We start from the raw sequence: 13,309 nt of genomic DNA, 5'->3' as shown, positions 1-13,309 counted from the left end.
ATATATGTAAATAAATGTGCAACTCATTGTTTCATATTCACTGATTCCAACAAGGCTCAGCACGCCTATACAATGTGTCATGAATTGAGGAAGGTTCTCCCACCCTACCTACTTCAAACTAGTAATCAGAGAGCAAAGTACTATGCTAGATACTAAAGAAGTACAATTTGCTACTAATAGTCCTTACTCTCAAAGTTCTGACACAAACAAGTATAAAAGGACAGTACAAAGAAAAAGAGCTATACTGGATTATTTAAACTAGGGTTATCAGTGAAGACACCCTGGAGAAGGCTGTATCCACGAGCCTCAGATTAAGCTAACCTTAAAAGTTTAGGCTAAGAATGCTAGGCATTATCCTGAGGAGAGCCATGGAAAATTCTCAAGCAGAGTGATAGGATCAAAGCTGTGCTGCAGAGATAAACTGAAAGTGATGAGTGAGTAAGAAGTATAATGAGAGTCTAAAAACAGGGAAATCAGATATAAGGCAAGTGGAAGAGCCTGAATGTAAGGTGAAAAGCCCAAAGTCAAGATGTGACAGTACAAATAGAGAGCGATGCATGCAAGAGCTAGCTAGTTCTTCAACATCCTTCTTTGGAGTAGGCAACAGATAACACTAAATTATTCCGTATACATTCTCTTTTCTATAGGACTTTATAAAGCGACAATGTACTAAATTTCCATTTCCAAAAATATTGTTGGTACAGTGACTCCAAGGTTTTGTAACACAGCCATCAGGAATCCAATAAAACCAGAGTAAGTATGTTGCCTTGATTTAGGCAAATAGTTTAACCATTCTCTTTGTGGCCCCAAAATTAACTCTGTAGTAAGTTAAAAGATATTAAACTCATAGAAGAGCTATTGAAATTTGGGATAACCAGTTAACAAAGGAGCTATTAAAAAAACAATACATACAAGCTTAAATTTAGAATAGCGTTTTCATGACAAATCTCAAATAGGTATCTGCCAAGACTCTGGAAATAAGACACTAAGTTCCACTTTGCTCCAGCTCGCAACCTCGGATGACTTGTTACAGCTGCAGTTTAAAAAAAAGGAAAGAAAAGTAGAGTATATACTTAAATCCCAACCTTGGCTCAACACAGGCAAAATTCCTACTAAGAGAGCAGTTGTAAAAAAGAAATAGTGCCAAAAAGAGACAAATAAACATCCTTCCAGCTAGATAAAATGTGACTAATTTGAAAAAACAAATGGGATAAGAGAGTCAGAGGTTCTCACTATACTCTCCTTTTGTCCTTTCCCTAAGTTTGGCAATTTTAGAGTACGTGTCAGGATTCCTTGTGGCGGAGAAACACACATGCTCAAAAATAGGGCAGGGAGCACACATCTTTACAATTTTTAGTCACATTTGGGGGACTATTCAGTTTTTCTAGGAATTATTCAGTTATTTAAATCAATTCTTTGCTTTACTTGGCTACAGAAAAACTCATATTCCTTTTTTAGTAAACATGCTCTAACACATTTGATCTTTCAATTGCTTCTATCTAATTGCTTTTAAATACTTTTTAAGCATCCCTTTTAGAAATATTCTTAGAAAGCAGGAACAAGGGCTTTAACTAAAGCTTCCCAACATTCTGCCTATCTTTCTATCTTCAAACAAGTGGTATATCGTACAACTCTGCTAAGACCCACCCATTCTTCAAGGACTGATAAGCCCAACCTCCCCCATGAAGTGTTGCTCAACAATATTAACACACATTAATTTCTACTTCTGAAATTATAAACTTAAGGATAAACTTTACTCACAAATATGCATAAGGTCCATCTGATCTCCCATCTACATAAAAGCTTAGAAACAGGGATCTGTTCTACACTTTTCTACGTAGGTACTAATTACAAGCAACAGAGAAGCCCTTTTATAAGGTAGGTGTTCAATACAGCAACATAACATCAAGGGGACAAAAAAGGTAGTTCTTTGTCCAAGTAAGGTCCTCTATCTGCCTGTCCTACTCCATCTGTTTACTCCCAAAAGAAAACTTATCTCAGCCCCTTCACGTTCTCCTTTACCCTTGAGAAGGAATAACTTTCTTTGTACACTCAATACACATCAGGTGTTTTAAGACATTATCTTTTAACCTTAAATTTCTAAAGTAGATTTTTTTGTTAAGGAAGCCAAAGCTTGGTGGTGGTGGTGATCTGAACCCAGCTCCTCAGCTTGGAAGCTTCTACCACACTACTGGGCGTGAAAGCAGATGCCCATACTCTGGCATTATAACGAGATAGGAATAAACAATCAATATCTCACAAAGATTTTAAAACAATAAAAACAGAAACAGAGAAGAAAAAAAAAAAGAAACTCCAGCAGCATACCTAAATATTCAAAAGAGACTAGCACTAAGTTAATAAGTGGAGAGTTGCCAACTTATTTAAGAAAAACACCCATATGGAACCATTTTAAATATTTTTTAAAACAAACTATTCTTTTTTTATATACTAGTATACTATTTTTAAAATAATAAATAATATACAAATAATAACTAATAAATATACCACTTTTTAAACATACTATCCATATGTTTGTTAAAAAACAGACATGAAAAAGAATTTCTTGTACACAAAAGAGCTTTCACAAAGATAAGAGAAACATTGAGAGCTGGTCAAAGAATAAAAAAATGCAATTTAAAAAAGAATTCACGTTCAATTACCATATTAAAATTTCAACATCAACTGTAATTGAAGAAATGCAAGTGAAACAAAGAGTGAGATCCCCATTTTTCCTTTGTGTTGGCATTTATTTTTAATTAACACCCACTTGTGAACAAGCACAAATCTAACCTTAATGGAGACAGAATAAATGGATACAACCTTTTTGAATGGATTTGCTGATGTGTGTCTTCAATTTCAAAAATGTACAGGCCATCTGACCCAGAAATCTACTTTTAAGACCTTACCCTATAGGTCAAGGTTTATCCATAAAGATGCTTAGCTAACATTATTCACTAGAAACAACTCCATAACCAAAAGGAAGATTAGTTTAGTAGAATAATGCCATTTAAAATATCACATTGTAGAAATTTAATCATATAAAGAAATATAATATGAAATGAAAAAGTAAATTACAAAATTACAGTAAGATCCTAATCTAGGAAAAATTAAACTATGCATTTTAAGAAGGATGTATACTAAAATGTTAGCAGTGGTTAGCACTAGTTGGTATGATTTCTACTTTCTTCTTTTTTCCTTTATTTGTATTTTCCAAAGTGTCTACAAAGTTTTACTGCTTTTGGAATTAAATTTTAAACTTTTACAACAAAGCATAAATTACCATATTACTCTTAGGTTAAGAGCTGTGATCACAAGTCCTGTTAAATCACAAGTTTAGTTGTAACTTAAAAGGCAGTAAATTTCTGTCTTAATATCCAGTTGTAAGACATTTGGTATCTGGTACATTGCTCAACCTTCCCAAGGACTTTTAGCCTACTTCAGAATTTTTTGAAAAACAATATCCAAGTGTATGCAATAAAAAGCTTCTTGACTCTAAACAAAAATTCCACATAGCCTGCTCATATTGTCAAATCTATCTTAAAATTAAAGGGCTATAAAACAGCAATTTCTGATGATTAATAACTTTTTGTCAAAAAAACTACGAAGAGGGGTGATTTTCGTGTCAAAATCTCTCCAACTTATCATTCAAAATTCAACCCCCCCCACCATTCCAATAAAAGTGAACTTAATCCAGCTTTTAATATCTCATAAACCCATTCATTCAAATACAAAAAGAGCAGCTTGCTGAATGTGCCAATTTCACCCCCTTTACAGAGTTTCTTTGTAGAAGGCTTTAAAGTTTCTAAAGTGCCTTCATAGATTATCATCTATTTAATAACCCCAAAAAAGACCTAAAAGCTTGCTAGGGTAGATATTAACCATCAGGAAGGAAAAAATGTTATTCCATTCTGAAGGCCATAGGAAGTTTACAGTACTCAAAATTAAGTCTTTAGTTAAAATAAGTATGTTCTTATCACTACCCGTGACTCTTCTATAAATGACTATTACATGAAGGGGAAAAAAAGCTTTTTATGGGATTCATGATTAGTGTGGTTTCAAGTCAACCACTTTTTTAGGCATTCTTGTGCATAAGAGAAGTAAATTAGATTTTGTACCTTTACTGTTTGAAAACCCAGTGTACTCTACTGGAAAACTGCCATGACCTTAACTAAGAAATTAATTCACATTGAATCCTGTAACTGAAATAAACAATTTCAGAAGACTATTTTGCCACATGATTAAATGATTCTCTAAAATGCAACTTTATTAAAATAAAGATAGCTGAGAAGCATGAATGCTTATTTTTATCTCATAAAAACTGAACAAAGACCTTTTTGTTTTTGTTTTTGTTTTTGTTTTTATTGGTTTTTTGTTTTTTTGCAGTACGCAGGCCTTTCACTGTTGAGGCCTCTCCCGTTGCGGAGCACAGGCTCCGGATGCACAGGCTCAGCGGCCATGGCTCACGGTCCCAGCCACTCTGTGGCATGTGGGATCTTCCCAGACCGGGGCACGAACCCGTGTCCCCTGCATCGGCAGATGGGCTCTCAACCACTGTGCAACCAGGGAAGCCAGAACAAAGACCTTTTATTTTTTTTATTTATTTTTTTTTCAAAGACCTTTTAAATCACCTATTTTAAAAACTAAATGTTTAGTTCAAAATCTCTTAAATAACCACATATTATAGTAATAAGTACCATCAAATAGAATGTTTGCCACTGGGTTAAGCACTTTAATCACATTTAATACAGTAACTCTAATCATGAACACATTATCAGCATTTTACAGATAAAGTTAAAAATTTACCCACCATCCTTACCCACATTAAACCTTTGTCCACATTATAGGGAAAAAAAAATTAGAAGAGACTTTCTGATTGCAAATATACACGTATATAATAGAACAAGTAGTCAAACTGGCACATTCTTATATATATATTACTGTCTTACACACAGCTCTACAATTTACAAAACACTTGTACACTATCACCTCATTTGTTTCCCACTACAGCCCTTATGGGATTATTATCACTACTGTATGTGAGGGGTTTCAAGCTCAAAGAGTTTAAACCAAGTCACTCAGCTTTTGATTCCTCATTCTTTTTCCACTACGCGATCTTGATTCCCTGTGATTAAAGAAACACTGCCCCCACAATCAGAGTATTACACAATAAACAGGTGAAATGTGCTACAGAGCCTAGATAAACATCATCAGCTACACATTTCCCCAAGTTATTAGTTACTGCTTATTTTGATGCCAATCACAGAAATACAAGTTATACAAATAATTTTATTAAACTGGTACCTTAGCAAGGGAATCCCCTAGATTCTACTTATATTGCCCAGAAGATGAACCCCAAAGCCTACTTTATTAATTCTTCTGCTTCTTTCTACAGTATCCATCTTTTGCCTTCCTACTTTAAAATTTCCCACTCCACTTAGTGACCTGCCCTATCTTTACTTTTTAACTGTCCCATCTTCTCATTAGTATGATTTCAGACTTCATACAACCAAGTTTTACCCAGTTATCTCTAATGATATGTAATAATTTGCAATGAAGAAAGGCCCCCACCCTCCTCCAAGTCTGGTGAGGAGCAGTAAGAGTACCTCTGAGTAGTTTCTGTGACTGTAGGCCAGTCACAATCACTCCCTTCGATGGAAATAACTTAATTCCCTCACAGGAAGGTTTTAAGAATAAAATCAAAGCAAGGTGTTTAAAGTGCTGTATAAAGTATCAAGTATTATCCTACTGACATATTTTCAGGTTGGTCTTTTTTCTGGATATCCACTTTTAAAGCTATGGAGAAAACCCTCAATAGTTCTTCTGTATTATGGGTGGTGAAAAAGAGTAAAGGATAGGAAGAAACTTACATGAGTAATGAATTAATTGGGGGATCAAGTTTAGTTATTCTATATTCACATCTCTCTTCCTGAAGTTAAATAATACCCAAGAGAGTAAACAATACAACCCTAAAATGGCTAGACAATCAGAATATGATTACACTTAAAAAAAAAAAAAACAGAAATAAAGAAAAAAAAAAAACTTTCCCTGCACCCACTCTGGAAAAAACTCCTTCTGTAAAGCTATAAATCGCTATTACAAAAAAGTTTAACTTCTATTCCCATCCCTTACATTTCTGGCTCTTTGACAACCTGCCAAACAGCTTTGCTTACAATCCTGTGTGTCAAAGAGGTCTTCCAATTGAGCATAAACAACTTTTTAAAATGCATCTTACTACTAGGTCTCACAATTTTAAATATGTCTTGAACTCTAGCATCAAACTATATGACAGTCCTCCAGGTATACTCTTAGCAGCTGCTTAATAGCAGATGAATGGAAAAGACACAATTTTGGAAACAGTCTAACAATTTCTAGAAAGTTACTTTCACTTGTGAATACTCAAAAACTTTATCCTAAGTTAAAACACAGAGGTAAACTAAAACTGAATCCGAAAATAGGTGCCTTGGACTTAAGGCCAGAATCTCATTTTAACTCATGGTTTATTTGCCCTATAATAAGTACCTCTTTACTGTAAGGAAGCTCTTTCTTCCCCATATAAAGAATTTCAAAGGATTTCAAAACACTTTACTAAATACTTAATCACATCCACAGATTCTTAGCATCCGACAAAGTCATTAGAATAGAAGAGTTCCTAAGTGCTTTATAAAGGTCTTACAATATAACCCTAGATAGAGTAAGCACTTTTCTTTAAGAGACACAAAGCATCTTCCTAAGACTAAACTACTAGAGTGGCACCTGACTCACTCCAACTCAACTCTTATGACTTTATCCAGAAAGCAGAGGGAGACAAAGAGTTTCTACAGCCAAAATCGGATGAGTCCCTACTCATTCACAGCCTGTTTGCTCTTACTTCAAACACAAATGTCAAAAAGTTTACGTGGTTTTTAATGTATTAATGGGTGACTCAGAGCAAATTAGCAGGGAGAGGGACTATTTTAGGCAGTCATTCGATAGGAATGGCTATCAAGTGAAGGACTAATCCCCCCACACACACAAAGACAAAAACCTGCGAGAAGCAGACGGGGCATTTAATAAACGATGACCCCTATTTATCAAGTCTTAAGAATAGCATCTCGGGGCTTCCTTGGTGGCGCAGTGGTTAAGAATCCGCCTGCCGATGCAGGGGACATGGGTTTGAGTCCTGGTCCGGGAAGATCCCACATGCCGCCGAGCAACTAAGCCCATGCGCCACAACTACTGAGGCTGCGCTCTAGAGCCCATGCTCCGCAACGAGAGAAGCCACCGCAATGAGAAGCCCACCACCACAGTGAAGAGTAGCCCCCCTCGCCGCAACTAGAGAACGCCCACACGCAGCAACAAAGACCCAAATCAGCCAATAAATAAATTAATTTTTTTAAAAAAAGAATAGCATCTCTTCTCACTGTGCCACAGCCTAAAACGATGTTCATAACCCTGAGTCATAAAGCAATGCTTCTCCTAATAAGGCAAACATATAAAACGCTTTGAAACTACATCTGAAACGGCATAAATAGATAAGTAAATAAATACGCACCACCCCCCCTCTCCAGGGTCCAAAAGAGCTAAATTAACCAATCCATCAGCATTCCAGAACAACTTATTACTTGAGAATTCCAACCAGAATAGGTCTACGGCAAACCTCTCTCCTCTGGCAGCATTTTCTTCTATGTAAACAGTTCCGTCAAGTGCTTTGGTTGGCAAGCAATAATAAAATCAGCTTTATTTCCTATTCTTTTTCCCTTAGCAAAACTTATAGTTTGTCATCACCTCTGACATACGTTCCACACGTCCAAGGTCTACCATGAATGACGAAGTATATTTCACATAAACTCTTCTTTTAAAGTGAGTCTTTTATCAAAATGTTTTACATTTTACCTCACAAAACCTTTATCAGATTGTGGAGAGAAATTTGAAAAACACAGTTCATACTTAGTATAGTTAATAAACTCTTATCTATGCCATGGCCATACTTACCTAACCATAGGCTTTTACTATTTATAAGCCTTGGAAAAACTTTATGCCTTTAAGTAACATCAAAATTCTCAATCAGGATTTCAGGCGTTCAATTCACACCACAGTAAAGGATCAAATGCTAAACTCCTAAAAATAGGGCGTTGTGAGTGAGAGGGACACACAACACTCCGCCGCCAGGGCAAATGCGTCTTCCAGGGGGCAGGGGCGCTCCTTGTACACGTACAGTAGGAGCTCACATTCAGCAAAACCGGGGAGCGAATGATCAGGTGACTTCACACCACCGACACTTTCAGTCCGATCGGGCCTTACTGTGATCTCATTATTAGTAAACAGCTCATAACCCCAGTTTTGACAATTAAATCTGAACTTGCATCCTAGCCACGCTCTATCCTCATGAATGGGTTCGGCAACCGAGGGTCCCCGGAACCCGAGCCCCCGGACACAGCCCTGGCCTGCGGATCGCGGTTCCCTCCTGGAAGGGGGTCTGGAGAACCTTCCAACCTGGCAGCGAGGTGTCTCCTCCCCCCGCGAGCTGCGCGTCCTCCTCCTCTGCTGGGCCCATCACGACCTGGTTAACCCTTCCTCCCTTTCCGCGCGAAGGACACAGGACAGCGAGTGCCGGCCGGGTGACAGGTCGCCCGGAGCTCCCTAGGACCTCCCCGCGCCGCAGCCGACCTCCCCGCACCCCGGGTCTGCGACCACTGCTCCAGGCCGCCCCCTCTGGGGGGGAGGACGCCGCTACAGCCACGCGGCGGGCGGGAAGGCAGGGGGCCGGGCCGGGCGCAGACGCGCGCGCCGCCCATGTACCCGACAGCTGCGGGAGCCGCGGCCGGAGGACCGCCCTTTCAGGCCGCGCGCCGCGGGAGCTCGGGGGCGCGGCAGGGGCTAGGCCCGGCGGCCAGACGCGGCGGCGGGAGGAGAGCCGAGCCAGAGGCGGACGACGACCCTACAGCCTGCGGCCGGTGCCAACGAGCCCGAGCGGCCCGCGCCCTCTCCCCACCCGGGCCCTGCAGCCTACACCTCGCCGGCCCGTACCTAGGAGGGTTGTGGACGAGACGTGGTTAACCCCGATGTTTGGGTCGCTGGTTCGCCTCCGGCGCCGCAGCCCCTCGTGCGACTGCTGCCTCCGCGCTGCCTCGTCCCCCTCCGCCATCTTGTACCGATTTAAAATTAACTCCCCACTGACGTCAAACGCCGCCGCCGCTTTATCAACCTCCCGGGAGCCGGCGGGGCGCCGGCGGGTCCTAGTGCCGCCCTCACCTGCGCCTCCTTGTCCTCCCCACGCCCTCCCTCGTCCCGCCCCTCGGCTCCCTCGCTCCGCCTCCGCCCTGCTTGCCTTGCAGCCTGCCGCTCGGTTTTCCCAGGCTTTCACCTTGGGGAGAAACTGGGCGGCGCCCCCACCGCAGTCGTCTCACACTCCCACCGCCCTAAACCCAGGACCACACCCCCTCAGCGTTGAGCGGGTCTGTGTAAAACCCGAAGGGCTCTCCAGAGAACCAAGTCCCTCCTTCCCAGTCGAGTAACCCAGTTCTCTTTGCAGCTCTTCTCCATAATCGTTGACTCGTGCACTGCACGTGAGGTTGCTTTCATGCTCCTTTCCTTCTCTCCTTTTTATCTCCTCCTCCACTGCTATTCTCCCCCCTCCCACCTTCGCTCCCCGCGCCCCGCACTCCCAAGCTATTGCTGGTGCCCTGCTTTTCCTTTTGACCTTTCTTCGCACAGGTCTCTAATACTGTTTCCCATCTAGAGATCATCCTATGCTTTGTTTGGCATAGCTTCCTTCTACTTATGAGGCCCTCCTCCTATCTTCTTACTGTGCATACCCTTACCCTCCTGCTCCTAGCCCCTTACAGGTGCAAACCAGAAAGCACTCTAATCAGAAAATGAATTGTAGCAGGTCCTTTCCTAACCGTGATGAACCTTCTTGTGGAGATCCAGTGACATCCTATAGAAAGTTCAGGTCACTTTTAAAAATAAATATCTGCCTGTGGAAGCTTCTGTGAAACATGGTCCCTATTCTTTTGGATTTTTTCCATGATCACCAGCTGCACTAGAAATTCCTTCTCTCTGGTAAAGGCATGTGTCCAGGTGTCCAAATCGCTGCCTTGTGCAGGTCTTCTCACAGACTTTCATACAGCATGACCTCTAGAAAAGCACTGTGTGTCACCAAAGCTTGCAAGGTGCCATTCTAGAGGGGCTTGGGGGGCTGTTTATTCATCTGTTTTCTGTATTAATGGAAAGGTATTTGGAGCTCCTCCTGGACTTCCTAACTCCCTGCATCCTGGTTTGATGCCCCAGGACAACTTAAGCCCCAAGCCATAAGCCCTGCTTGATGATGGATTTCCTTTCATAATCTCCCTATGAGGCATCTATTTAATATCGCCACAGTCTGCTTTATGCAGGGTATCATCTAAGGTGTGAGACAAGATGCAAAGATGAGTATTTTTGCCATCAAAGAATAAACTTCCAGTTACAAATTAGCAGTTAACTTAGCCCTGAGCACACCCATTAGGGACCCCCAGAGGGTTAAGTCTGCACTACTAGTCAAGTGACCTCCTAACCAGTGTCCTTTCCACTATTAGACAGTTTATCCCATATGCTACTACAGTGCCCTGACAGGTCCAAATCTCCTGACTCCAAGGAGTGTAAAGAAGCCAAACGCAAATACAGTCAAGAGAATGAGCGTTGTCCCATGGTCACCTCAAATCCATATGTTTAAAAGGCCTTCCTCCATTTTCTCGCGTCAGCCATCCCTCTTCAATTTCTTATCACAGTGAAACCTCAGTGTTACTGCAGACTTCTCCCTCCCTCTACACCCATCAAGTCCCAGTGAAGTCAATTCTGACTTCTAAATTTCCCTCCAGCTCATCTCTCCATCCCCTCAGCTTCCCTCTTGATTCAGACCCCACTATCTCCCACTGGACTTCTAACAACCTCCCTGCTGTTCCCCCTTCTCCTGTGGGTCCTCCACACAGACGGCTTGAGTTTTCTTAGATGCAATCTATTCATGTGATTTCTCTGCTCAGGATAAAGTCCAAGCTCTTCAAAATAGTTGACAAGACCTTTCCTGATTTGGGCCCTACCTATGCATCAAGCCTCGTTTTTCACAACTCTGTCATTTATTCCTTTATTCTTTCATTTAACAAATGAATTTTGACACTGTTGTGTGTGCTGTACAGACAAGGACAAACAAGACAGACAAAATTGGTTTCCTTGGTTTTTGTTTCTTTCCACACCCACACAGGCTGCCCCACTACAAAAAAGTGAGCATCCAAGAGCTCAAAGATCTGTCCTGTTCAGGCTATATCTCCAGCACCTAAGCCAGTGTCTAGCACATAACAGGGTCTCAAAAAATAGTTGGGGAATAAATGAATGAATAAATGAATGAATGAATGGGTTACAACCTGATTCTACCACTGATTCACCTAATGTTTCTAAACTTCCAGGTCCTCATTTTTATAACTAACTATATAACAGGATTCTTATGGGATCAAATCAACGTACTGAGAGCATTTTCTTGACTCTAAAATGGCCAACATTTATGGAATGTTTACTGCTCAAAGTACTTTACATATGGTAAGTCATTTAATCCTAGCAGTGATCCTAAACGGTAAATGCTAATGCTATTCGCATCTTACAGATGGAGAAACTGAGGCACCATGTGGTGAAAAACTTGCCTAAGTGGGAGGACTGGTATTTGAAGGCAGGCAATCTGGGTCCAGAGATTATGCTCATATCTACCATAATAGTGTTCAGCTTATAGACTGTGAATTCCTAGAGGGCAGCATCCATAGCTTATCCACAGCCATGTCTTTGGGATTCTGCTTTCAGTTCATGTAAATTGTGTTAAAAGCTATTTCTACCAAATAAACAACTTTATAATTTTTAAAATCCTATTAATAATGGGGCAAAGACATCCACAGACAATTCACCAAAAAGTGGACCTTAAACATATGAAAAACTGTTCAGTTTTACTCATAATAAGAGAAATGCAAATTAAAACAACACTGAGACACCATTTCTCACCCATCAGGTTGGCAAAAATTCAAAAGCTTACGATTACACTCTGTTGGCAAGGATATAGAGGAATGCAGCCACTCTCCTACATTGCATTCTCGCTGGGAATGCAAAATGGTATAACCCCTATGGAGAAGAACTTGGCAACATCCAACAAATTTCATTCCCGTTTACACTTCGACATGCAATCTCACTTCTGGGCATTAACCCTGAAGATACAACTCCAATAATCAAAAAAAAAATTTTTTTTTGCAGAAGTTTATTCACTGCAGCATTATTTGCAGTTGCAAAATATTGGAAACTATCTAAATATCCAAGTGTAGGTGATTGGTTAAGTAAACTATGATAATTACTCATAATGAGCACTTTCTAACTGTAAAGAAAGAAGAGGAAGATCTCTATGAACTGATATAGAGTGATTTCCAAGAGACATTCTTAAGTGAAAAAGCCAAACTGCAAAAGAGCCTATGTAGAGCCTACGTTTTGCGTGAGAGGAATAAGAAAACATACAATATCTACTTGCCTATCCAAAAAGAAACTCGGCGAAGTTAAATAATAAAGTTAGTGGCCTCCAAGGAGTTGGGAGTGGGGGTAATAAGATAGAAGTAACACAGAACACAGTACACCTTTTTTTTTGTGTGTGGTATGCGGGCCTCTCACTGTTGTGGACTCTCCCGTTGCGGGGCACAGGCTCCGGATGCGCAGGCTCAGCGGCCATGGCTCACGGGCCCAGCCGCTCCGCGGCATGTGGGATCTTCCCGGACCGGGGCACGAACCCGTATCCCCTACATCGGCAGGCGGATTCTCAACCACTGCGCCACCAGGGAAGCCCCACAGTACACCTTTTTATCTCGTGTTGACTTTTGGAAACATGTTCTACGTGATAAAAAAAAAATAAAATTAAATCAACAAGAAAGGGAAGGGGGTACTAAAACTGAAAGCAAGCCAAATAAATGTTAACAGTATTTAAATGAATAACAGAACCAAACTGAAGAGGGAAGAAAAGAAAGCCAACTAATCCAAGTAACCTACAAACATAGTATTGAACTACAAATATTTCTTGGTCCTGGTCAGGGTGGAGGGAGAACAGCAAACAAGTCCTGAACTCTTTTTAGTAGGCTTGTTTTTGTCGAGGTATGGGCAAAGCAATTCTGAACCTATTTTCAACGTTTTATAGAAGTAAACAAATGAGTAAGTGTGTTTTATTGTTGAGAGCCGGGGTTCTTGATGGGAAAGAAGGGACATACAAAAAACAAAAGGGGGAGGTAAGATAAACTATATGGGATGGATTAAATTGGAGGTATTGATACCGACCAAAGGT

General features: G+C 40.8%; 1 protein-coding gene across 10 annotated transcripts in view; it reads right to left on the bottom strand.

Annotated features, from left to right (window-relative positions):
* ATL2 (atlastin GTPase 2) overlaps positions 1-9,210 on the bottom strand; it is a 67,874-nt gene extending 58,664 nt beyond the window's left edge. For 2 of the 10 annotated variants that reach the window (XM_067007775.1, XM_067007772.1), the window contains exon 1: positions 9,007-9,210. Coding sequence is in view for 6 of the 10 variants with exons in the window: in XM_059078819.2 (XP_058934802.1) it covers positions 9,007-9,124 (118 nt within the window). In the remaining 4 variants the exon portion in view is untranslated. Of the gene's footprint in view, positions 1-8,472; positions 8,809-9,006 lie in introns of those variants that run through there. The other 8 variants (XM_067007769.1, XM_067007768.1, XM_067007771.1 and 5 more) reach the window with 6 other exon arrangements.
* Positions 9,211-13,309: the final 4,099 nt, after the last annotated feature.

Source organism: Kogia breviceps, chromosome 11, assembly GCF_026419965.1.
Source record: "Kogia breviceps isolate mKogBre1 chromosome 11, mKogBre1 haplotype 1, whole genome shotgun sequence".
NCBI lineage: Eukaryota > Metazoa > Chordata > Mammalia > Artiodactyla > Physeteridae > Kogia > Kogia breviceps.
Note: the sequence above shows the minus strand (reverse complement) of the source record. Positions and strands in the feature narration are given on the sequence as shown.